Source organism: Molothrus ater, chromosome 16, assembly GCF_012460135.2.
Source record: "Molothrus ater isolate BHLD 08-10-18 breed brown headed cowbird chromosome 16, BPBGC_Mater_1.1, whole genome shotgun sequence".
NCBI classification, from domain to species: domain Eukaryota; kingdom Metazoa; phylum Chordata; class Aves; order Passeriformes; family Icteridae; genus Molothrus; species Molothrus ater.
The window spans coordinates 3,111,602-3,127,848 of record NC_050493.2 but is presented as its reverse complement, the minus strand read 5'-3'; the positions used below and the strand labels follow the sequence as shown (position 1 = coordinate 3,127,848).

The 16,247-nt window shown below is 42.4% G+C and overlaps 1 protein-coding gene across 2 annotated transcripts; it reads left to right on the top strand.

Moving 5' to 3' along the window:
• Nucleotides 1–11: 11 nt before the first annotated feature.
• Nucleotides 12–16,247, top strand: ARPC1A (actin related protein 2/3 complex subunit 1A). 2 transcript variants are annotated; one of them, XM_036392498.2, is made up of 10 exons: nucleotides 12–138; nucleotides 3,349–3,453; nucleotides 4,190–4,294; nucleotides 6,729–6,951; nucleotides 8,571–8,678; nucleotides 11,511–11,723; nucleotides 12,936–13,011; nucleotides 13,198–13,391; nucleotides 14,665–14,755; nucleotides 15,866–16,247. In XM_036392498.2, the coding sequence occupies exons 2-10, from the start codon at nucleotides 3,390–3,392 to the stop codon at nucleotides 15,902–15,904; spliced, it is 1,113 nt and encodes a 370-aa protein (XP_036248391.1). In that variant the 5' UTR covers nucleotides 12–138; nucleotides 3,349–3,389; the 3' UTR covers nucleotides 15,905–16,247. The 2 variants fall into 2 exon arrangements, with proteins under 2 accessions (XP_036248391.1, XP_036248392.1); XM_036392499.2 differs by having other exon boundaries at nucleotides 20–138; nucleotides 3,372–3,453.

Below are 16,247 nucleotides of genomic sequence, written 5' to 3'. Positions count from 1 at the left end.
GGGCTGGCGGCGCAGGCGCCCCGCGCGTTTCCTGCCGCCCGTGTCAGAGCCGGGCCCGCTCGGCCTCTCCCGCCGCCGGAGTGGAGTCGCGTTGACTGCCCAGAGTCCGCGAGTCCCGCTCCGCCCCCGCCGCCTCAGGTGAGTCCCGGCCGCGGCAGCGATGGGCGCCGGCCGGGGGGAGCCTGCGGGCCCGCCGGCGTGAGGGGAGCGCGGGGGGGAGGCACCGCAGCATCGCTGCCCCGAGGGGCTGCGGACGCCGTGCTGAGGGCGAGGCGGTGGGCACCGCTCACCGCTTCGCCCTGAGGGGCCGGGGAGAGGCGAGGCCGAGGAGGTGTCCCCCGTTTCCCCCGCTGTGCCCCCCATATTCCCCGCTGTGCCCACACGGCCCCCGCCGTGCCCGCTGCTGGCAGGGCCCAGCTCACAATCCGTGCCCATCCCGGCGGCTTTATTTCCTTGATATCTGATTGCTAACGGTGTCTGGTGTCAGGAGGTGCCCGAGATGAGCCGCCCACCCCCGTGGGAAATCCGTGCTGAGTGACTTGGGAGGCAGTGACAGTGCTGGGAGGCTGTCCTGCATCGCAGGTGCTTGGTACCAAGTGTTTGCAAGTGGTGTGGGTGCTCTGAGGATGGGAAAGGATTTCAGAGATCCCTTTTTCGCTGTCACACGTATTCCATCTCTACTTCTGAATCCGTATCCTGGCTGGCTGCTTGTCCAGGAATGGGCAAGTACCATTCACCACATATTTCTCACCCCAGAAGAGGTGACAGCAGCTGGGTGCTGTACATCCCAGCCTCGATGCTTTCAGGCCTTGTACTGAAAGAACTGCTCTACAAAGGTTTCCCTTTTTTCCCCTCCATTTTAAAATATTTTATTGAAACTCAAAGTCCGTTGCTTTCCATTCAAAATAAAACTCAAGGAGAGCTGCATGAAGTACTTGGTAACAAAGTCATACCAGCATCTTCCCCATGTGAGACTCTCAGTTTGGGTGACAGGAAGGCATAGAAGTTATTCATTTATTAAGGATTATAAAGCCAGCAGCATTTTCCCAAGAGAAATATGAGCTGAATTTTGCCTGTCTATTAGTAAAGAATAAATATAACTGGAAAATTTCTTTAAGCTTTATCTTCCCAAAGAACATAGCAGTGTATCTATCAGGAGACAGAAATAGCATTGCTTTTTGAGGTTATCATCACTGTTGTGTTTTATGGGTTTGTAACCAAACCAAAATGAAAAAAAGTCTCTTGTAGCCAGTTGTGGAGCTCAAGTAATTCAATCAATGGGAAGGAATGGATCATACACCTTTGGATAGGTTTTGGGAGCAGCTGAGTAAAAATACCTGAACTAAAAGTTAAAGTGGGACCATATTTTATATGTAATGCCAATCTGTGAATAAAATATTACAGTTACATTAGAAAGTGTTTCAAAATAGCTGCATTCCTCGGGGAGAGGAGACTGGATATTTTTACATTTTATTTCGGAAAGAGTAGCAAAGGGTGAGCATTCCTTGTTGGTGGAACAGCTCTTGAACTTTTCCTCTATATGGAAATGTGCTGCTACTGAATGTTGGCAGGAGCTAAAGCAAGATCCTGGAAAAAGCACTTTGCAGTTGTGTTTTGCTTCCACACGTGGAATCTCAAATGATGGATGCCCAAGGGCAGAGGTAACCCAGATTATAGCAACGTTTTCACATTAACAAAAAATAATCAATTATTTTGCCTAGGACAGTGTGTATTTAATACCTCATTTGATTGGTGGAATGTGATTATGATAAGAACCATGAAAATCATGCTGGTTAAACTTATGAGCTGGACTAAAAGCTCATATTGTTAAAAGTTGCATTTCAAGTACATTTGAAATGCACCCATAATTTGCATATTTTTAGAATAACAGTGCTCGATTTCCTTAAACAAAAAACTAAATAAAATAAAAAGTTCCTCCAGTTACTTGCATTGGTGTAAAACTGTCTCAGCTCTGCTCCAAGATCCAGCACTTTCAAGGTATTTGTTAAACTGGTGTGATGGTAACTCCTGAGGCTCCCTAAGAGCACACTCATCCTTCTTTCACTCCCAAGTTTCTGTTGGATTGCCATTCATTTCCTGTTTGCTTCCAAACTCCTACCTTGTCCTGAAGTCTCCACCCTCTGCTAACATGGCCATACTTGGGTATGTTGTAATTCCAGGCTGTAATGGGTGTGGATGTCTTGGAATGACATCACGGAGATAGTTCTTTCAAGAGGGATATTTGGGGGTAAAAATGCTTTGATCCATCAGGCAGTGATAAATGAGTGTGAAAATTACTGGAATATTCCAAAGGAATTGAAAATCCAAGTTGGATGTATTGAGCTGTGCACATTTTTATTATTACAGGTGACCTTGAGTTTTTATGGTGTTATATTTCCATCCATTTATGCTGCTCTGGTTAATACAGCACATAGAAGAATGTATTTTAATACCTAAAATATTTTGGTATCTAAAATACTTTAATGTCTAAAATATTTTTATTTCAAAAATATACTATTCTATGCCCTGTATTAACCAAAGACAGCATAAATGGATGGAAGATAATATAATAAAAACATTTTAAACAACTTTGTGTCTGTGGATGGATGTGTCTCCAATTGCAGAACTTCAGCACCGTCTCTTGTAACAGCCATCAGTCACAAGAAAAAAGTAGGTATTTAGCCTTTTTTAAACAAAATACTCACAAACTATAATGATTCAGCTTGTTTTAGTGTTGAATTTCATGGGGCAGAAGCCTGATTATCAAATAGTTCAGTGCTATAATTAATTTGAAGAAATTGCTAATTAGTTAATTACTAATCTTACTAATTTTTCCCTAGGATACATATAAATGGTTTTATCAAATAATATATCAGCAGATCAGTTACACATCAGTTTCACTTCTTGAAAATAAAAATTTATTATTGTTGTGCTGCCTGTGAGCCTGGATACAAGTCAGGCTTTAGAATCAGTTCACACTGACCTTTGTCCTAGATATTTATTTTTTTAATTGTTCTATTTCCACAGTAAAATTAATAGGTTTATTAGATTTCTTGAGGACCTGCTCTCTTGTCTGGGAGGATACACAAAGAAGCAAGTGTATCTGGCTTTTAGGGCAATTGCAATTAGCTAATGTAAGCAGGACAATGCAAATCCATCATCCTACTGAAAATATCAGGGGCTGTGACCCAGGCAGCTCTTGAGCAGCCTTATCATATTTATTAACTTGTGATCTGTAAATTAATTGTAGCACTGCACTAAAAGATGCTTGGTAAATGTTGAAGGTTAACTTTGTTTTATTAATTCTCTCATTTTGAAGCGTTTTGTTTTCAATTTTACACCTTTCAGCCTTTTCACTTTTTACAACATAGGAGCCTCTTGAACTCGGAATGTCTCTGCATCAGTTCCTGCTGGAGCCAATCACCTGCCATGCCTGGAACAGAGACCGTACTCGTAAGTCATGAGTTCATTTGCATTTTTAATTGATCTTTTTGCCAATTGCTGTTTTCTTTCTGCTGTCGGTTTTTGATCTGGCGATGTTCTGGGTCACATTTAGGGAAGGTGTGTTCAGATGCATAGCTCTACATGTTAGATGTTCTGCCTCTGATCCAAAAAAGCACAAGTCTTCCAAATCTGAGTTTTTCTAAGCCAGTTGCTGGAACTTTGGCATAGGAGGTAATTGAGTCTTCCTGGTGTTCCACAAAGCTTTGCCTCTTGGCCAAGTTTTCTATATGATGTGGATTGCTGTGTTCCAAATGTGTTGTCTTCCTGTGCAGAGTACTCATGACCATGATATGTGTAGCAATATCAAACTGCCAGAGGGCAGGGTTAGGTGGGATTTTGGGAAGAAATTCTTCCCACACATTCCCAGGGAAGCTGTGCCTGGCAGTGCCCAAGGCCAGGTTGGATGGTGCTTGGAGCAGCTTGGGACAATGGAAGGTGTCCCTGTCCATGGCAGGGGGTTGGAACTGGAAGATCTTAAAGATGCCTTCCAACCCAAACCATTCCATGATTCTTTGTCCATAATTATTGGAGATTTTCCAGGGACTTTGGCCCTTCATTTACAAAGCCCATGTAATGCTCTCAAATTTGTAAATAGAGGTTTTAGATGGGAAAAATCTTTCCAAATATAGCATTTGCTGTTAAAAAGCCTTCTGTACAATTGGATTGTTTTATTTCTTCTTTCAAGAGATTGCCATTAGCCCTAATAACCATGAAGTGCACATCTACAAGAAGAGTGGGAACCAGTGGGTGAAGGCTCACGAGCTGAAGGAACACAATGGACACATTACAGGTGAGAGTGTGCTGAGCCACACATGAGTTTTTCCAACCCCTCCTGTTTTCCCCAGTTGAGATTCTGAACAGAAAATCTGCAAGTGTTGAGTAAATAGATCTTTTTATAGGTTGGCATTCCCACTTAGACAGAGCCTTGCAGCAGTTTTCTGAACTGCATGCAGTGAATGTTAGGAAGAAAAGCCTATCTCATTTCCAGACATTTCAGTGGAGTTACTGAGCCATTTTTTCTTATCTATGGCTTATTTTTCATCCCTAATGACATAATGAGAACACATTTTCAGTCTGCTGAAGTAATCTGCTTGTGTCACAGTGATGCATGCTGTTCCCTTTCAAGTGCTAGTACTAAAATTTCATCAAGTATACAACTGTAGAATTGCTTTGTGGCTTCCAACAACAATAAATACCCTTTTTTAAGGACGGTATAAACATATGAAGTGGTCAGTCCTGGACTTAGACCATCAGTGAGCACATTTATTGCAGGCCCCATACATCCACAATGAAAATGAAGAAGAGCTACCACAGTGAGTCACAAGGTGTTATTTTAAAAATGTGATTATTCTGTGGCAGTCTTTTGTATTACTGGATTGGGGTTTTTTTCCATGGTGATATTTTTAGAAGGGCTTTATTCTCTTAAGGAAATGAAAATAATTAATACAAGCACTTGCCCAAAGCAGCAGATTCTCTTTTCAGCTCACTAATGGGCAGAAGTATCAGTCCAACAGCAGGAACTTTATTCAATTTTTCCAATTGTTGCTGTCCAAGAGTGCAACTATCCCTGCTTCTTTATGCAGAGTCCCTTGGGCTGCATTTACAAATTAAGTGTGTCCCCCCCAAGACATTCTGCTTGTACCTGTTAGTGTTAGAAGCCAAATATTCATGACTTGGGAAAAGAGCTCTCCCTGCTCTCCTGCACAGTGTGAACCTTTGGAGTACAAGACACTGTGGTGGGTGTAAAGAGTGGAGTTAAGCTGTGCTTACACACAGGAGATGCACTGATCAAACTGCTTGTAAGCCCTGGCAGGAGTGAGTCAGCTGCTGCCACTGCAGCTCCTGATCACAGGGGACAAGGTCCTTGTGTGGCTCAGGTTTGTGCTGAGCTGCCTCTGCTCACTCACAGGAAGAGCTTGTTTCCTGCTCAGCTAAAAATCTGAACTTGGCCTAAGTCAGAACAGCACCAGGGCTGGTGAGAGGAGGTGGGCAGGAGAAGGAAAGAAAGACAGGATGGTCCCTCTTTCAAAGGCAGTGCTAGAACTCCTGTAGCTGCAGTTTCAGACTACCAAGCTGTTCACTTTTTAAGCATAAATCTATTTTGAAGTAAACAATGTATGAATAAGATGATAACATTAGTGCAAATTCTTTCTACAGCTTTTATCCCACTTTCAGTTTGTGAGCTTAAGAGATATTTTTAATACTGAATGTAGTAATGGAAAACCACTGATACATAATTTGTGGCAGGAGAGTTGAGGACTGCATCCCAAAGGATGCTAGAGAAAAGATGAAAAATAATGTTCCCATAAGACTTTCCAGCTGGGAACATCCTTCATTGCCTAAGAGGGGAAAAAAGCAATGGCAGCTTTATCAAAGGTTTTATTTTATTGTTTGAATTTGTTATTTTTTTCTTGTTAAACCTTTCTTGTGGCACAGCTTAAATAGGCACAGAATAATAAAATGTAAGCATTGTGTCAGTGCATAAAGATTGATAACAGCTAACCAAAAAGCCCTGTTATCTAAACTTTAGATCTTGGCTGCAGTCTGGCAGCAAGCACAAAATGTTGTTAGAGGTTGTGCAGTTTTAGAATTGCTGAGTTTCAGCTGTTGAGAGGGATCTTGCACAAGTCAGAGGTTTGGAGGGTGCTGGTGGACAGGCCTTGGCCGGTCTGCAGAGCTCCACCTATTGGCCAGCCCTCGGAGCTTCCTCAGCCAGCAAATCCTTGGGATCTGGGAATTTGGGATCTGCAGTTTTGATGAAAGCTGGAGGGAGAAACAAGTATCCCTAACAGCTTGAAGTAGCTCCTGGAGAATAAGAGATGAAAGGGAATGACATAACAATAATAATTGTGTCAGTGATCAGTTTGTCAGGAACTGCAGTGACAGGGCAAGGAGGAATGGCTTCAGACTGAAAGAGGGGAGATTTAGGTTAGATATGGCAAAATTCTTCCCTGTGAGGGTGGTGAGGCCCTGACTCAGATTGCCTGGAGAAGCTGAGGCTGCCCCTGAATCCCTGGGAGTGTCCAAGGAAGTGTGCAAGTGGATGGGGCTTGGAGCAACCTGGGATAGTGAATGGGCATTGGCACAACGTTGGAACTGGACAATCTTTAAGGTCCTTTCCACCACAAACCATTCTGGGATTCTGTGACAGAGAGCTGTGGGTTAACTCTGTTTTGCTTTAATGTAAAGGAGAAAATGAATTCCTGTGCCCCCTTCCCTGGCAGGAATTGACTGGGCTCCCAAGAGCGACCGCATCGTGACGTGCGGCGCCGACCGCAACGCCTACGTGTGGAGCCAGAAGGACGGCGTGTGGAAACCCACCCTGGTCATCCTCAGGATCAACCGCGCCGCCACCTTCGTCAAGTGGTCCCCCCTGGAGAACAAGTTTGCTGTGGGCAGTGGAGCTCGGCTCATATCTGTGTGCTACTTTGAGTCTGAAAATGACTGGTGAGCTGATTTTGTATCTTGAAGGTCCCTGTGGGAAAGCTGAAGTTGTTTTAATGTTGTTACTATTTTGCTAATACCTGAAATATTCAGGAAATGTAGAGGGATGGCCTCAGTTCTTCTGTGCACTTTAATGTTTGGGGAATAAGGTTCTGTCTCTTCACTCTGCTGTAGCACCTAAAGGCCTTTGCCTATTTTCAGCCATTACAAGTTGGTGTGGATGGGTTCTGCCTGGCTGCCATAAACATATGTTGCTTTTCTGAAAGTGCAAGAATTTCTGCAGAGTAAAGATTTCATTACTACAACTCTATGGTTGAAAAAAGATAAATATATTTCCTTCCCTCTCTTCGTGCCAGAATGAATGAAGAAGTCTTCACTAGAGTCTTCCTTCTGTATCTGTTATTTTGGGCCATTTCTTGTCATTCTGTCACATCTCCAGGGTGATCTGTTAGAAGATGTTTGAGCTTGTCATCAACCTGTTCTGCATTTTGTCACGTACTTTTACCACAGTTTCTAGATTTCACATAGGAATATCACAAAGATATTTCCACCATTAACATTTTTCTCATTTTAGCATCTAAACTCAATGCTTCTGGTCTTCTTGTGTTGGAGCTACATTTGCTGTATCATCTGTAGCTTAAATCAGCATGTGGGATATCTCTTACTTTGGGTTGCTTAAACAGGCACAAAAACACAGGTGTCCTCTGTGCAGTCTGCCATGTGGAGATGAAAAACAATGGCACCATCTGCAAAATACATTTTAAAGATTGTTTTGGACTTTTATGCTTTCCAGCATATTCACTTATCAATATTTTTTCTCTGCCTCACTTCCCTGCAAAAGAATCAAGACTCCATACGCTAAAGAAATATAATTTGTAAATTGTGAGCCTTAAAACTGGTTCCTGCTGGAAGTAAAATCAAAGAAAAAGCACCATCATCTCAAAGGCCATCAAGTGAATAATAGATTTCATTACTGGTTTGTAAATAGTTCAGATAAACCAAATCTGCTGAGACATATTTAGGCCACTATTGATGAATTCAGCAGCAGGACCACTTTGCACTGCACTGCAGATAATTGAGATGAATGCACTGGTTGGGTCGTTGGCAGTCCCCCCATTTTCTTGTTGTGTTTTAGTTATTGTATTTTTAAAAAGTAGAAAAGTCAATAGGCAAGAGATGTGACTATAAAATTCATTGGAAGGACTGGAGAAGGACTTGTGCTTGGTGATCCATGAAAATAGTGCTGCTTAGCTCAGTGTCACAGTCCCAGCTGACCTTGTGTTCCTGGGGGAGGAGACCTGGCAGTTCCTGGGCAAAATTCACATCAGGGAGTTCCATCTGATGCATCATAAAAATCACCTTGAAGGGGAATAGGACTTAACTGAGGAGATGCATATTTAATGAGTTTGTTCATAATATTTGAAAGTTTAATTAAGCTAACCATAAAGTTCACAGATTGCACAAGGGAATGTGAAAGATTTGAACATGAAGTTTCTTCCAAAACTGATGTGTTTAGTCATTGACAGGGAGGAATCTTTTTGAGGAGTGCTTCATGGATTTGTGGGAATCAGGTAAATATGTTCATATAAAATTTGTCTTATTTTGGTTTGGTTTTGTTTTAGGTGGGTGAGCAAACACATTAAAAAGCCCATTCGTTCCACTGTCCTCAGCCTGGACTGGCACCCCAACAATGTCCTGCTGGCTGCAGGATCCTGTGACTTCAAGTGCAGGTGAGAGAAACCAAAACTTTTATCTACAGTTTGGGTTACTTGATCAGATCAGTAGCTTGGGCATGTTGATCAGGTATTTGCACTTGCTATCAGAATAAAAGGTGGCTCATTGTGTACTGTTGTTGGTACCAAAATAAAATACCCAGTTTGAGAAAGCTTGGCTTTGGTGCTGCTGTGTCCTGACTTTGCACAGCCAGCGTGGATCTGCTGAGGGACACACCTGAACCTGAATCTGGGGGATTACACAGCATTTATGCTGAGAGCTGGTCATTAGGCTGAAGTTGGATTAGCAGGTGTTATCTTGTAGAACACCAGCACTGCTACTTAGAGGTTAAAAAGCAATACCCTAATGGTGCAGTTTTCCAAAATTCAGAGTAACTGGTCATTTCCAAAGGTGTTATCCCATCTTTTTTTCTCTGAGTTCCTTGTTTCCTCCCCTTTGCCTGTGGGGAGCAGAGTCAAGCAATTGATCCACCTGCAACTCAACACAATAGAAGAGATTTTTGAAGACCATTAAAAAAAATAAAGGCTGTTAAAGGCAGATTGGTGTGAGAGATGGATGGGGGAGACTTTGCAACTGATTGTGAAATTACAGTGTGAGGGATGGGCCCTGCAAACTGCTCTGTGCTGAGTGATTGGGGTCACTGCAGGGAAGTCTGCATGGGGAGTCTGCAGGGCCTGACTTGAATCCACATTGACTTAATCACTTGTACCTTCGATGATAATGAAAGCTTCTTTTCTTAAATTCTTTATGTAATAGGGCAATTTCTAAGCTTCAAAGTGTGTACTAAAAATGACTAAGGAGGAGTGGGAGGGGGAGGTGGGACTGACTGTTGCATTCCTTATTTCAGAATGAAACCCTCACATCTAAACCCCGTCCTTTGATACCTTTTCATGTAAGGAGAGATGTTAAATGGAAGCTGGGAAAGAGAGGGGAGAGTTGTCTCCTCTTTCCTGCCTTATTTACAGTTTAAATTAGATAAACTGTATGTATTCACTTCCTGTCACAAAATAGGTGATGTGAAACAGAAGCAGCTCCTTTTCACACGTGGAAGTTTTTCGATTTGGTTTCATAAAGGACCTCAGGATTTTGACATAGGTGACCTGAAATGTGTGTGTGTCCAACCCAAACCATTCTGGGATTCTAGGATTATGTTTCTTCCCCAAAACCATGAAAAACTATTTTGTTTTGTAAATGAGGAGTACAGGTCTCCAGAATTCCAGTTCTTCCTTCAGTTCCATATTAAAAAAAAATAAAGATACCTGAAGTGTGCACCTGTTCTGATGGAAATTAGGAAATGGATCTGCCAGAGCCACTGCCACGTAATAAGCAGCTAAATGGGAAACATTTTGGAAAAGGAATGGAGGGCGGGAGGCTGCAAATTGCTGGGTATTCAGCAGAGATTTTTGGTGCTTGGCCAAGATAAATGAGCTCCCCTTATATTTATCTGAAATACATATGTATCTATAGCTACGAGCACCACATAAGTATGATTTTATGTTCTTGCTGAGGGAATGAAAGTCATTTCCCAAAATTCTTTGAAGGCTGGGGCCTTCAAGCTGAGGTGATTTTGGTTTTAAAAGACAGGGAGACTTTAATAAGGGGGAAGACTTCTTATATTTTTAACTAACAGTTAAATTCAAGGTCTTCCCTACTTAGGTATGATTTTCCTGCCTTGTGTCAAAGGCTGTTGCTTTAAACATCCTGTCCTACTTCCATACATTAAGAGACCATCCTTTTAGGTAGCTCTATAAAATTCAGATTTTTAAAGGATTATCATTAGATTATATTTAAACTAATAGAGCCAAATATATATCCATACTTAATTCCCTGAAAATCTGTACCTAATATAGCTGCAGTTAAACCCTTCTCATTCCATATGAGCAGCTTTATTGAAATAAGCTGAATCTAGGTACCTTTGGAAGTGCTTACCCCACACACACACAAAAGATACAAAAAACAGGGAAGGGGAGGCCACATTTCCTTAAACTCACTATAAAATAATTCCTGTTTGTGTGTGACTGCAACCATGAATATTTGATTATAGTTTCTCATTTGCACTAATTTTTTTTCCTCTGGTAGTAGCATGGTGTAGCTGCCTTGCTCCTCCTGTTCAATGGACTCAAATCCTATGGTTGTGACGTCCCAATAAATTCCATGGTAACAGTCAAGAACACCATATTGTGGCATGTCTGAATCATGCAGAAGGAATTTGATGAAAGGGGGAGGCTTTCTATTTAAACATACCTTAAAAACTGTAGTGCTGGGGAAAAAAAAGTCTGTAAAAACATCGCAGTGTTTCAGGTTTTCAAGGCATTTTTGCAATAATGAGCCGGAAGAAGGTGGCTCGGAGCTCCTTTGCTGGCATTAGAACATCACATTTCTTTCTTTGAAATCCTGCTAAAATGGGAATGTTCTTAAAAAGTGGGTAATTTTGTAGGTGTTTGTATTAGCTTCTAATTATACAGTGCCATTCCTGGGTTTTCTCTAACTGAAGGCTTGACTCTGGAGAGCTGTTAGCACCGCAGAAGGATGAAAGGGAAATCTTGGCACGGGGAAAAATGCACTGACAACGTGTATTTTTGTGCCATCTTCTGGAAAAAAGAGAGAGGGCTACAAGAACAGCATTCATGAGAAACCTGTGTGCTTTACACCCTTTTTACTGCTGCTTTCCCTCTGCACGCTGCTGCTTCCAGGCTTGTTCAAAGACACCAAAATATTTTATTTTCAGAAAATCAGGACCCATCTCTCTCCTTCCAACATGAAACGCACCCCACGCTCCCAAGAGCTTTGTTCTCTCTTTGTTCACACAAAATTCTTTTCATTTGCAGGGTGTTCTCTGCTTACATTAAGGAAGTGGATGAAAAGCCAGCCAGCACACCCTGGGGCTCCAAGATGCCTTTTGGGCAGCTGATGTCGGAATTCGGGGGCGCGGGCAGCGGAGGGTGGGTGCACAGCGTGAGCTTCTCCGCCAGCGGCAACCGCCTGGCCTGGGTCAGCCACGACAGCACCGTGTCCGTGGCTGATGCCTCCAAAAACATGATGTGAGTAGCCCCTTGCTGGTGCTCTGAGCCTGAGGATCCTCAAGGTCTTTTCCAACCTTAGTGATTCCATGGTTCCGTGTGGAATATTGGGCTCACAAGCTCGCGCCGCTGTCGCCTGTTTTACTGTAGGCTCCAGGTCTCTTTGAGGCAAATATAAATATAAATATAAATATTCCATGAATAAGGTTTGTTTCTGTGAATTTTAGAGTATAGAATTTAAATTCTTTGTAAGAATCCTTTGGTGAGAGTATAGCTGATTTATTTTGGGGGAAAAAAGAGGCATTTAGGAAAAAAGTAACCAGGGAAACAATATTTCCTTTTTCAAAACAGTATTTGCAATACAAAATATTCCAAGCAATATTCCAGGCAATATTCCCAATTCAAAGAGAATCCATGCTCACTGCAGCACTAAGACCACATCCCTAACCAGAAGCTGGAAAATAAGTTCATGAAATATTAATTTCAACATCTGTCTTAAGATGCTGCTGATGCAAGGTTTCAACTTACACCTTCCAATCCAACAAAATACTTTAATAGCAATTGCTCCTTCTGCTGCTCCTCTTGATCTGCATAACTTTGCAGTGTCCTTGGCTTTCCAGCCAGGAAGGATGAGATTCTCCATATGTTTTGGTAACAGAAGTCTCTGGGGTCATCCAGGCATTTCTGGGATTAATTCTGAATTGTGGTTCTGATCAATACAGTTGTATAAGTACCTGGCAGGGAATATCATTCATTATAAAGTGTTTAAGAATTTTTATATTTCTAGATATATAATTCATTATAAAGTGTTTAAGAATCTTTATTTGTCATTAAATCACAGAGGTTGACTTAAATGAACATCAAGGCTTTTTGCCTCTGCAAAGATGTCAAGTATCAAAATTTCGAGTGTCTTTTATATTCAAATGAAATTAATATCTTCATTGATACAGATATTTTTGGGGGTATTCCTTTTCAACTCTTGCCCTTGTTTACACATAATTTTGGTAACGTTAGCCTTTCACCTGGAATACTTGGCTTTGTTATAAATCTTCCAGCACACTTTTATTAGGCTGAAACTTTTTGTTGCAAATTACAACCTTCTGTTGTCACCTCAGGACAGCCAAGCTACCTTGACTTTTCCAACAATCTTGCGTGGGAAGGGTGCCTATTTTTTGTTAGAGCCGAAAATGAGAGGTTTCAGTGAATCCCTCTAACAAATGTCCTTGTGCTCAGGGTTTCACAGCTGAAAACAGAGTTCCTCCCACTCCTGAGCGTGTCCTTTGTCTCGGAGAACAGCGTGGTGGCAGCTGTAAGTGTTTGCTATTTCCTCCTTGCAGAGCTCTGTCGTGTTTTGGAGGGGAGAAAACCCCATATTTTGCACAGTTAATAATAATACCACTAACCCAGCTGTGCCCTGTGCCAGTGTTTGTTTACCTGTTGGAAGGGCAGGCTGGGAATGCTGAGGTGCTGTTTCCTGACGGGTTTTTGCTTGCAGGGCCACGACTGCTGCCCGATGCTCTTCAACTGTGACGAGCGTGGCTTGCTGAGCTTCGTGTCCAAACTGGACATTCCCAAACAGAGCATCCAGCGCAACATCTCCGCCATGGAGCGCTTCCGCAACATGGACAAAAGAGCCACCACGGAGGACCGCAACACCACCCTGGAGACCCTGCACCAAAACAGCATCACGTGAGTGTCCTGCTGCCAGCAGCAGGGCAGGCAGTGCTCTCCAGGCAGGCTGTTCTGCCAGCACTTGGCTTTGCTGTACCAGGAGGGTGGAGCTGGTACCTGTGGTGTTCGCAGGGGTCCCAGGAAGAGGGAAGAGATGAGGATCTGACTCCATTTTAGATTTATTATTTTATGATACATATTATATTAAAACTATACTAAAAGAATAGAAGGAAGGATTTCATCAGAAGGCTAGCAAGCAAGGAATAGAAAGGAATGAATAACAAAAGCTCCTGACTCTCAGTGAGTCCAAGCCAGCTCACTGTGATTGGCCATTAATTAGAAACAACCAACATGGACCAATCAAAGATCCACGTGTTGCATTCCACAGCAGCAGATAATTATTGTTTACATTTTGTTTCTCTCTGCTTCTCTGCTAGGAGAAAAATCCTAGCAAAGGGATTTTTCAGAAAATGTCATGGCTACAGGTATCCCTTGTGGTCTTTCCCTAGCAGCTCTCTGTTTCTGGGATTTACGTGGGTGCTGGTTAATCATTGACGTGGCTACAGCTGTTTGCTCATGGTTAATGTGTTGTGTACCTTGGACACAGCTTATCTTATCAAATATGTGGGTAGTTCCCAAGAGGCACTGGTGGCACTGTGCAAAATCCAGCCAGCAAAATCCACCTGAAATTCACATCCCAGCTTCCTACTTCAGATGTTACTGCTGTGTGTATTTATTTATTATGTATCACTGTTTTCAAACTGAAAGAGTGAAAATTTAGGGTAAACATTCAGTAAAATCCTTCCCTGTGAGGGTGAAGAGGCCCTGGCACAGACTGCCCAGAGAAGCTGTGGCTGCCCCATCCCTGGAAGTTTTCAAGGCCAGGTTGGAGCAACCTGGGATAGTGGAAAGTGTCCCTGCTTATAGCAGGGAGTGGGGCTGGATGAGTTTTAATGTCCCTTCCACCCCAAACCATTCCACCATTCTGTTAATTGAAAGGATTCATTCAGGTTAATTGGGTAAAATATCTTTGCATTAAAAAAATTATGTGATCCCCAGGGATGTTGAGCAATTTCTCTTATTCAAGGAAAACATTTAGTCTCACCAAGCCATTAAAGAGCTTTCAGATCTTTTTCTTGGCTTATTTTTCTGAGGCATTCTACCAAGAATCTAGTGTAGGCTCTGGTATAGTCATGTCTCCATCCAAAGAGTAGGAGTAGAATTCAACCCAAATTTCCCAGTTTTCTGGCTCTCTGGAATGGGTGTTGGAGCTCTCACTCTCTGTTTGCAGCCAAGTGTCTATTTATGAGATAGACAAACGGGATTGTCGGAAATTCTGCACCACCGGCATCGATGGAGCAATGACCATCTGGGATTTTAAGGTAAAAATGTGCTTTTACTGCCATGTTTATGTGAACTAGCTGGGGTGATGGGTTTTTAAATTTTTTTTTAATCTCTAGTATCAATTCCTGGGGCTCAGCCCCAAGCCAGGTTTTAGTAGCAGCAGGAAATCCAGACTGGAATATTCAAAACCATTAGTGAGGTCCATAAAAAAAAAACTGATCCAAGAATCTGCATAAATGCAGATGCAGTTTGTTAAGCAGATGGTGATAATACAGACTTATTTTTTAATAGAATTACTTAATATCCCTGTAGGAATCCCCTTAATTCTTTCATTCTCCAGCCTCAGCCAGAGTTGGGCTGGAACAATTAGTACAACACAACCCCCTGCCTCTTCCTTCTCCCATGCCATGGGGCTCTGCTCATTGTCCTGCTGCACAACATGGCCCTGTCCTCTCAGAATTAACTTACCCAGGGAGTAAGAAGTTGTCTCTAACAGCTGGAAAATACAATATTGAAAATGCTAAAAGAATGTATCAATGTCCATGCTTGCTTTGCTCAGGCCTGGCCAACAGAGGTCCCTGTTGGGCTTCCCAAAACTGGGATATGGGCTCTGATATAGGGAAGGAACAGATTGTCTGTGTTCTGTGGTGCCAGAGTGCTCTGGTGGGGACAGGAGTCAAACATGAAGTTGAGGTGATCTCTAAGCTGCTTTGGTACAGTTTTAGGTCTGTATCATTGGCCTGTAAATGGCTGATTTTGAAAGGAATGACTGTTGTGGTCTCTGGCTCTTGCATTAGAAGGAAATCCTTTACTTAAAGAAGAAATTCTTCCCTGTGAGGGTGAGGGGGCCCTGTCACAGATTCCCAGAGAAGCTGTGGCTGCCCCTGGATCCCTGGAAGTGTCCAAGGCCAGGCTGGAGGGGCTTGGAGCAACCTGGGATAGTGGAAGGTGTCCCTGCCTGTGGCAGGGGCTGGAATGAGATGATCTTTAAGGTCCCTTCCAACCCAAATCATTCTGGGATTCTGTGACTGAGTCTAACTTCAAATATTCATGTTCTTTGCTTGGTTTTATTAGCATTTACACTGAATTATTTAGCTCAGGCTATGGCAGCAGATTGTAATTAAGATTTTTTTTTTCTCTCCTACAAGACTTTAGAGTCCTCCATCCAAGGGCTACGAATCATGTAAAGATGGATTTCCATGATCTAGCAGGACAGACTGCTTGACAGAATGCAGCTCCCACATCTGCACAAACCTGAAAAGGGAGGAGGAAGGTGAAATATTTGGAAACACTGAGAAAATACAGCTTGGCAGATTTTCTTTTGAATCTAAATTTGGTGAATTGTGTTGGTTTCAAAATCAGCTGTGATTGTTATTTTTTTTTTTGGTTGGTTGTTTCATTCCATTCTTTACCAAAGCTGCTCCTTAAGGTAGTTTATTGCAGGAAGTTATGAATCACTAACTTAAAAGGGGAATTTTATGTAAATTGTCTGCTAGAAATAATAATAATAATAAAAAAGAGAAAAACTGA

Excerpts from the sequence above, each read along its gene's own strand:
- ARPC1A (XM_036392498.2), top strand. The coding sequence starts at position 3,390 with ATGTCTCTGCATCAGTTCCTGCTGGAGCCAATCACCTGCCATGCCTGG. Across the intron at positions 4,295-6,728 it reads ACACAATGGACACATTACAG|GAATTGACTGGGCTCCCAAG; the intron begins GTGAGAGTGTGC and ends CTTCCCTGGCAG. Across the intron at positions 8,679-11,510 it reads TCCTGTGACTTCAAGTGCAG|GGTGTTCTCTGCTTACATTA; the intron begins GTGAGAGAAACC and ends TTTCATTTGCAG.